The following is an 8,762-nucleotide window of genomic DNA, read 5'->3' as shown; positions in this document are numbered from 1 at the left end:
GACAACATTTGTCAGCCATCCTAACAAAGGCTCAAAAGAAAACACATCAAATGCAAGTCAAATACTTGTTCTTTGAAGGACACCACCTTCTACCCAAAGATCAACCTGAGATAAATTTGGTGTAATCATTATAACATTTCCAACATTTGAAAGCATTTGGGGTTTGTTTGTTTTTTAAAAAAAATGCATTTACTTTCACTGAGGTCACATACCATTGATATATTATTTTCCTCCTCTCTATGGATATTCCCTCAGATCTGAAACTGAAATTGAAGAAATTCCTCCCATCATTTCTCGTGCTCTGTTCAGTTTTCCAAAATGGTACAAAAGCAAGTCATACAAAAGTAGCACACAAATAGGAAATCAAAATCTAACAACTAAATGATATCAGAATGGCACTTACCCGTGATTTCAAGCTGTCTCTTCAAAGAGGGCCCCTGCTTCTGAAACCATCTTTTCCCCTTGTGTTCCACTCTAATATTCAAATGTGTCTGTCTTCACTATATCACCTGCACTTCTCCCCCTTTCTTCTTAACGGACCCCAAACTTTAAGAACACTACCCCCAAGTTCTACAGAGCCAAACACTACAATCAAAATTAGGCAAGCTAATGCAACTTGGCTTTGTTTTCCAGATTTATGTTTCCTTGGAAAATAAATCGTGTATTTATTTATTGGCAGAAATGCTGTCTTTTCAGAACTGCACGGAAGAGTGTATTTGAGATTCCTAAAAAACATATTCCCACACACAGATTTCATTAATCTATGAAGGAGGACAAAGAAAACAGTGGCTTTTAGTGACACTGTGTCTTTAATAAACAAAAAGAGCCATATGGGGGAAAGTGCATCAACAGCTGTATTTAATTGCAAAAAGTAGAAATTGACCCCACCCACAAACATACAAATCTGACATATTTACATTATTTACAGGCATTTCCCAAGTATTTACAAATGGTTGCAATATATTAATCTATAATTGTTCATAAAATTGCATATTTACGTTCTTTTATTAGAAACAGAGTTCCATAATTTGGTGTATATGCTTCTCCAAAACTGTATGTGTACATACAGTTACTTTCCCTGTTACCCCTGAGCCATTATTATGTATAACAGTGAGCCATTTTACCCATATTCCCTGAACAGACAAAAAACATTAATAAAAAATAAAGAGTCATTTGTTCAAGTCTCAAATACAACAGGAAAGCCCAGCATTTCCCACATTCAATGAAAGAGCAAATTACATAGTTTCCTTTTTAAAAGCCATCATTTTCAGGCTTCCTCAAACTATACATTTCCCTACATAAGATAAACAAAGAAAAAGAGCCCAATACTCTGAGATGCTAATGCCTTCCATTCACTAGTTACAAAGCAGCTGAATTTCTTGACACTTGTGATTTGGTCTTTGTGGGCCCAGGGAGCCCAGAGACCCCAGTGTAGCTAATGAATCCTAAGGATGCTCATCATCTGGCAGAACAGTGGTTCAAGGAAGGCCTGATCCTGCAAGCCCAATTCATAACAGGTCTTAATGAAATGGGGTTGCCCCTTCCCTTTCAAATCTAAAACTCTCCAGATACCACACACACACACACACACACACACACACACACACACACAATCTTCTCCCATTCTGCATCAGGAAGGGTTCTGCTCTCTTTATCATTGTTGAAAAAGACTAAGAATGCTCCAAACTCTACTTTGCTTCAGAAAAATTGCACAGGGCTTTTTGAAACTAAGTCTGAAGGTTGCCAAGGGGGCTGGGTGGGAGGGAATCATGCCAATTTAAACAATAGATGTCCATGTCCCTAGGCAACTGGGAAAGCCTTTATTTGAATGCCTTATGACCAATAAGCTTCTCTCCACCCCATTCACTTCTTCCTGCCATTACTTGGATGAAGGTATTGACGGGATGCTCATCAAATTTGCAGATGACACCACCCTGGGATGGGTAGCCAATGGCGCTGAAGATAGAACTGGGATTCAACATCACCTTAACAGACTGGGGAATGGGACAAGAACCAGCTACACAAATATGAGATGAGGGACACTTGGATTGCCAGTAGTACATGTGAAAAGGATCTAGGGATCTTCGTAGACCACAAGCTTAACATGAATCAACAGTGTGATGCAGCAGCAAAAAAGCTAATGCTATTCTAGGTTGCATCAACAGAAGCAGAGTGTCCCAATCAAGGGAAGTAATAGTCCCACTCTATTCTGCTTTGGTCAGACCGCACCTGGAGTACTGTGTCCAGTTCTGAGCACAACATAAGGAGGATACTGACATTCTGGAATGTGTGGGGGGGAAGGGGGGACCAAGATAATCAAGGGTTTGGAAACCAAGCCTTACGCGGAATGGTTGAGAGAGTTGGGCATGTAGAGGAGGGGCATGTTGGGCATAAGAGGAGAGAGATTCTGACTAAACAGCAGGAGGAACTTTCTGACAGTAAGAGCTGCTCAACAGTGAAGCAGGCTCCCACAAGAGATGGTGAACATTACTTCCGTGGAGGTTTTTAAGCAGAGGTTGGATGGCCATCTGCCATGTATTACCTAGCTGAGATGGCTGCATTGCAGAGGGTTGGACTAGATGGCCCTTGGGGTCCCTTCCAGCTCTACAATTCTATGATTCTATGTCACGTCACTTCAGTTCACCAAGGCAATCTGATTTGCTCATAAGGAAAAATCTTTATTACTAAGAAACTGGCAAATGATCTTCATATCTTGGCTTGTGAAAGTTAACAACTAAACCTGCCAACCCATGGCGCCATGACGAGCCCCTCCTTAGGATTTTAGTCACAGGATTTAGGAATGTGCTGTAATTTCAGACAGTCATTGATCTCTGTAAATATTGCAGCACAGCAGATGAGATAGTTTGCTTCTTCAGAAGATGAAAAGAGCAAAGCAGGCCAAGGTACACTGCTAAGATCACAGAAGGAACCAAAAACATTTTCTTCAGGAAAGAATTAATGGCATGCAACAGAAGCAATATATAGGATTCAGGGGGTGTGAAAAATAGTGAGAGCCAATATTTGCATTTATTCCTTGCTGAGCTTCTCTTTCAAAAAAGTGTGTCACCAGAACATTTCATCACAAATAGCAACGGCGTTTGGAATTTGTCCAACTTCCAAGGGTTCTCAGCACATGCTTCCTGCAGACTTTTGGAAACTATTCCACTCTGATTGTGCATCACAAACACCAATGACTTTGAGTGTTTTGTTTTGATGAGACTGACTTGTCTCCAGAATAGGTTTCTTACGCTTAATATTTGCATCATTAGATACTTAGTCACAGGCACTAAGTTTTAGTTCGCAATGAACCTGATCTAGGCAAAGATTCTTTTCCATGTTCTCCAACCATAAATGCAAAAAGGTGCCGACACAACTTCTTTAGCCATTGCCGAAAAGGACAGTAACAGGTGCTTAAAAACGCTTCAGAATGGTAGCTTGCACTCCAAAAACCAGACAAGAGAAACTCTGATCTAATTGAATGCTCTTAATCAGTTGAAAATCAGAGAACTTGGAGCTCTGATTCTTGTTGGGCAATTACTTGTTTTAATTCCTTGCAGCTTGTGAAAGAGAAGGAGAAAATGTACTGGAAGTTTGAAAACAAATGATGTAAACTCCAGAGGGAATGAGGCTTGGACATGTGCATAGCACCTCCTAGACAAAGATCTGGAAACCTATGCAAAGACCAAGAGCACGTGGAAAGCCAGTCCGTATGCAGGACAAATTCATTATCTTCGGCCAAGAGACTATTTCCTGACTGGCATTTGAGGTTGGGAAAGAGAAAGCATTTTTATGGGAACACTTGTGCAGCACATGTATAAACTGGCCTTTAAAACTATTCCTCTCTAGAGACCCCGAGTTGACTGAAACACTGATTCTTCCCCACCCCCTGCCAACTATTAAGCAGTTAGCATCACTAACACAATTCCCTAAAATACAGGCATTTCACTATCAAAGCTTTGTTCATGTAAGGGTTGATCAATCTCTGTATCTTCCATCATGTAAAATTCTACTTTGGATTTGTTGCTATTTGCATTACTTACGGGGGGTGGGGGAGGATGCCGACACACCACAATTCAGGGCAAACTGTACTCTGTGTAAATCTACAATAACCCTTGGTTAAAAGCTGGTACATAAGAATTTTGATACCTGCTAGCTTCAGTGTGTAAATCCCAGCAGCAGAGGTGCCAGGAGAGTAAAACGATGATGTTTCAAAACTTCTATTAACTTATGTGGAATGAGGTCCTTTTCAACTTATATGAACATGTTGTTCTGTAATTGCTCAGTTAAATCCCTCTGCTTTTTCATCAGAATTAAACAAAGTACGGTTTTCCTACTGAACTTGCTATTATCACAAACCTGCTTAAAATGATACTGGGGCTCTAATGTAGAGTTGTTGTTTTTCTTTATGGACTTCCAAGTAGGTTAATAAAAAGTGTGAGAATTTCCTCTACGCAGAAAAGGAAGGTGGGAGGAAGGTTCACCATCTGGTTAAGGGAAACGCTAAAGAATGAGGCAGATTAAATGCCAACCCTCCAAAAACCCAAGTCTCTATAGTGCTGCTTCTTATTTATATACTGATTTTTTAAACACACATACAGCTAAGTTCACCATCATATGCATCTCCCACTTAAGACTGCAAATCAGTTTATGCATGTTTCCAAAATAGAATATATACGGAAAAAAGGTGGTGAAGATGCAATCTGCATACTTGCAGAAAATCAAGTAGAATGGGACCCAGTTAGGGGCCCTTAATTACTATTATCATAAAATTAATATATCCCACCTTATCTTCTAGCAAAGATAGAGAGATTGCTTGAATGTCTTCCTTAAAATTGACCTATATTTACAAATGAACTTTTTTTTAACTTTTCACGTGAAAAGTTGCATTGTTAACTTGGTTGAAACAAAATAATCCCCAATAGCACATAAAACATGCTAAATTGTATGCCCCAGCCCTCATTAACTGGGATCCGTCTTCAACCTCACACATCTGCAAATTGTCTTAACGCAGCAGGAACCTAAAAGATTCACTCCTGGGAAGCACTACTACAAATGTAGACAGCACATGCTTGAAACTGATCCTCTCTAAAGGCACAGATGAGCCTTTAGAGGAAACGCACAAAGCTTGGAAGGAGCTCAAGAATAATCAACATGTATTCAAAACCATGGATTAAGACATGAGAAAACACTAACAAAACATAGGGGGAAAGAAGAGGGCAAGATTATTCATGGCACAAGCCTTAAGAATCTGTTTGTTCCAATCCTGCCCGCAAAAGCGTCCACCCATCAGCATCTTTGAAACAAGAGCTGGACAGTGTTCAAGCAAAATATGCACAAAAAGTTTTAATTTCCTAGGCAGTGATTAAATGAGACCAAAGTAGTCCAACCTAGACAGCTCAAAAAGACCTAGTTTTCAGAAGAGTAGTGCTTGGCATGTTCTGAAATGTTAAAAAGAAGAAGAAACCCTCTAGCAAATTTGGCTGCTTGATGCAACTATTAGTCATTTTGAAAAAAATCTTGGATCTGGCATTAAACTGACCCAGGCCAAGAAAGCAGCAAGAATGCGTATCTCAACACTAGGGAAGAGGTGGAAAAAGAAACTTGTAGAGTGCATTGCACACTTGTACAGTGTGTCAAAAGAGCAATTCCACCCTCACCCCACACCAGAACACATCTGCTTTCAAGAATAAATCTACACACAAGGAAGGGGGGGCACCTCCAACTCCTACGAAGATGTTTGAAGGAAAGGCCAAAGTTATCTTGAAGGTCAAGAGAAGATACCCTTCTAAAGTGTATTCCTTCCTTCACTGCAGGTGCACACAACGGGGTAAAGATACATCCTTGGAAATGGTGGCTAACCATCCTTAAATCTTCTGTGTTCCATTTCCTTCGCCTTGGATCCCGAGTGCTCTTGCTCAGCAAAAGGCACCTCTCGACAGTTTTTAACTGGCAGCTCCATCACAAACAACAGTAGGTTCTGATCCCCTGGAGTTAAAGCCTGTTGTCCAATAATCCACATTTGCAAATCCTTTAGGGAGAAAAATGAGAAAACATTGGAAAAGTGATCTGCATTACTATTCTTTGTAAAGACAATGCTATTGACAGCCTTGTCTATGAACTGAGCTTACCTTTCAAAACGTACTTATACTGTTAGGATTGTATCCAATGCTGTGTGTGTGGAGCTCTGCTCACAGAAAAGGATGTCCCTTCCTCTCCACTTCCTACGTACCTCAAAAATCTGCTCCTGAGGGTTCCCCAATCTTCAGAGGAACCTTTAGAGGGTTCCTCTGAAGCAGATTTGGAGGATGCGGAAGGGACAGCATGGAATAATAGTGGGAAGTTCCATGGCACAACTGCAATGGCAGTGTTGGGTGCAACCCTTAGACTTGAAGACTTCACTCCATCCCATAGAAATTAAATTAGAATTTCCCTTAAAATAAATAATCCTCTCTAACTGTTCCTTAGGCCTAACAGCGAAGAAAGGCATTCTATATATTTCCCCTGCCCCGCACTATTGATAAAAGAGCATCTTAAAGATTAAAAACATGTACTACATCAAGTCATACAGGTCAGTTCTTCTCTTTTTTCAGAACCCTAAAGTTTTACAGAGACTTCCACGGTACCATAAAAAACTAATGAATGTATTGTGGCACATGCTTTCATAGCCAGAAATCACTTCACTAGATGCACCCAGTGAAGATGGATCCTGTCCTATGAATTTCCATGACACAATATGGATTGTATCCAAAGTAGTGCTAAGTAATTCGTTCTGTTAGCATAAGGATTTACACCTGTGCAACAGAATTTCCCCCTTTCCTCCCCTAGTGCTCCCTAAGTCTGTTTCCCCAACCCTCTGCAGCACATTTGGAGAGGATTCTGGGCATGTGCAGAAGACAGGGGGGTGCTCTGTTGTGCTAAAGGGATGAGTGCAAAGGATTCCACCCCACATTTCTAAATCTTTAAGGTGCCACAAAACTCCTTCATTGTTACTACAGTAGATCACCATAATTATTTTGCTAGCACGCCTCTTTACACCTGAGCCCTTCTCTGTTCCTTTCCCACTTCTACACTCTCTTCTTTGAAATGTAGCAAATGTTAAGTCTAGTGTTCTATATCAAGATGGGTTTGCTTAGTGGCATAGTGACATTACGCAATATATCATGCCCTTTACTCTAAACAGTTATTTGGCTTTTAACTGCTACAAAGCGCTGATCTCAAGCTTCCCACAATGGCGAGGCATCCTTCCAGGTTGGGAAAAGCCAATTCAGAATACCACATTGTGTATTCAGAGTTCATATTTTTCCCCCAATAGACAGGGTGTGGAATATATTTTCTCCTCTGCTGCATAATAAAGATTAGAACATTTAGCAGGGCATAATCATGAGCAGCAAGCCACTGCTTGCCTTTTTCCAGAGTATAAGGTACAATGGGATGCAATGAACAGCTCCCAGAATGCAACATTTGCTGCAGTGTCACATCATCTGTATTTGTATTTACCAATATCCCCGGCTTCCAGCTCCACTATCACTGTTTTGCAATGTTCTCTGCACAACGGAGAAGGGATAACATTCAAGGTAAGCTGACCACTTCCAACCACAAAGGTGCTCTGCAGTCTGTATGTCTGAAAAATATGAAGATGAAGAAGCTTCAAATTATCCCATGCCCTTTCAGAGCTTTATTGGAAAGCAAGAGAATGAAGGAACATTTCCCTGCCGAATTAACCCAGGTGACACAAAGATGCAGAAGAGCTGACTACCACATAGCCGTTTCCCATAACTACCATCTGAAGCACTTTGCCTTTTAGAATAGACTAGGTGCTCAATGCTACTGCCACAACCTACATGTGCACTTATACTCTTGGGGAGAACTTTGGACAAGTAATGATCACCACCACCATTTATCTGAGACTGCTAAGCATACGGCACATTGGGACAACTGCAGAAAATTGTGCATGCATTCCCCCCAAAGAAAGGGGACCCTGCCATTGTCTGGGGAACCATTTTCTGCTGGTGTTTAGGTGCCTTTTTTCTTTCATTTTTGGGTTCTTGGTGTGCATTTTATTGTGATGTAAACTGCTTTGAACTTTCAGAGAAGCAGCACAAAAAATATTTCAAGAAGCATTAAAATGCTCACCTTATCTTGAAGTCTTGAGTTGTGGATGAGAAAACAGCTTTTCAGAGAAATAGTCTTTGGAAGCAGCAGTGAAGAGAAGATGGGGAAAATCTCCTGCAGAATCCGAGTTTTATTCAGAGGATTTTGCCTACGGGGCATTTTAGAGAACCAGACTGTGCTTAGCATCTTACATTGCTGCCAAGTCCCTTCAAAAGATATCCACCTCTGTCATCCTGAATCACTATTATTGCCTCCATTTTGCAAAAGTGACCAAAAAGCGGGGGAAAGCATAAGAATGTGATTTTCCCAGAGCTTGAACTAGAGACAGGGACTCCTTGGGATGAGTTCAGATCACCTATCACCTCCCAAGAAAACAATATGCTCAGGGAACAAAGAGGCTGATGCAACAACAATATATATATATATATTTAAATGTCAAGTTCATTTAATAAAATGCTGATGAAGGGAAATAAAGGAAGGCGTCACCTAGTCAAACATTAACTAAAACCACATGGGAAAGAGTTTGGGAATCCTAGCCTATTCACCATTCCAAGAAAAGGGAGGGCAGGGACGCATTTTAGAAATCCCAGTGTGGGGATCCGTCATGATTCACAGCTTGATATTCTGCACCCAAACTGTCTAGCACAAGT

At 40.7% G+C, this 8,762-nt stretch overlaps 1 protein-coding gene across 4 annotated transcripts in view; it reads right to left on the bottom strand.

Moving 5' to 3' along the window:
- Positions 1 to 790: 790 nt before the first annotated feature.
- LOC309372738 (bombesin receptor-activated protein C6orf89 homolog) overlaps positions 791 to 8,762 on the bottom strand; it is a 30,567-nt gene continuing 22,595 nt past the window's right edge. For 3 of the 4 annotated variants that reach the window (XM_081916557.1, XM_081916558.1, XM_081916559.1), the window contains exons 6-8: positions 8,134 to 8,260; positions 7,498 to 7,621; positions 791 to 6,028 (exon numbers count right to left, since the gene is read on the bottom strand). In XM_081916557.1, the coding sequence (XP_081772683.1) occupies positions 5,943 to 6,028; positions 7,498 to 7,621; positions 8,134 to 8,260 (337 nt within the window). In that variant the 3' untranslated portion in view covers positions 791 to 5,942. The remainder of the gene's footprint in view (positions 6,029 to 7,497; positions 7,622 to 8,133; positions 8,261 to 8,762) is intronic. The other variant, XR_014169652.1, reaches the window with a different exon arrangement.

This window comes from Podarcis melisellensis (genome assembly GCF_964234715.1).
Source record: "Podarcis melisellensis genome assembly, chromosome: 6".
NCBI lineage: Eukaryota > Metazoa > Chordata > Lepidosauria > Squamata > Lacertidae > Podarcis > Podarcis melisellensis.
This window is presented reverse-complemented; position numbering and strand designations above follow the sequence as displayed.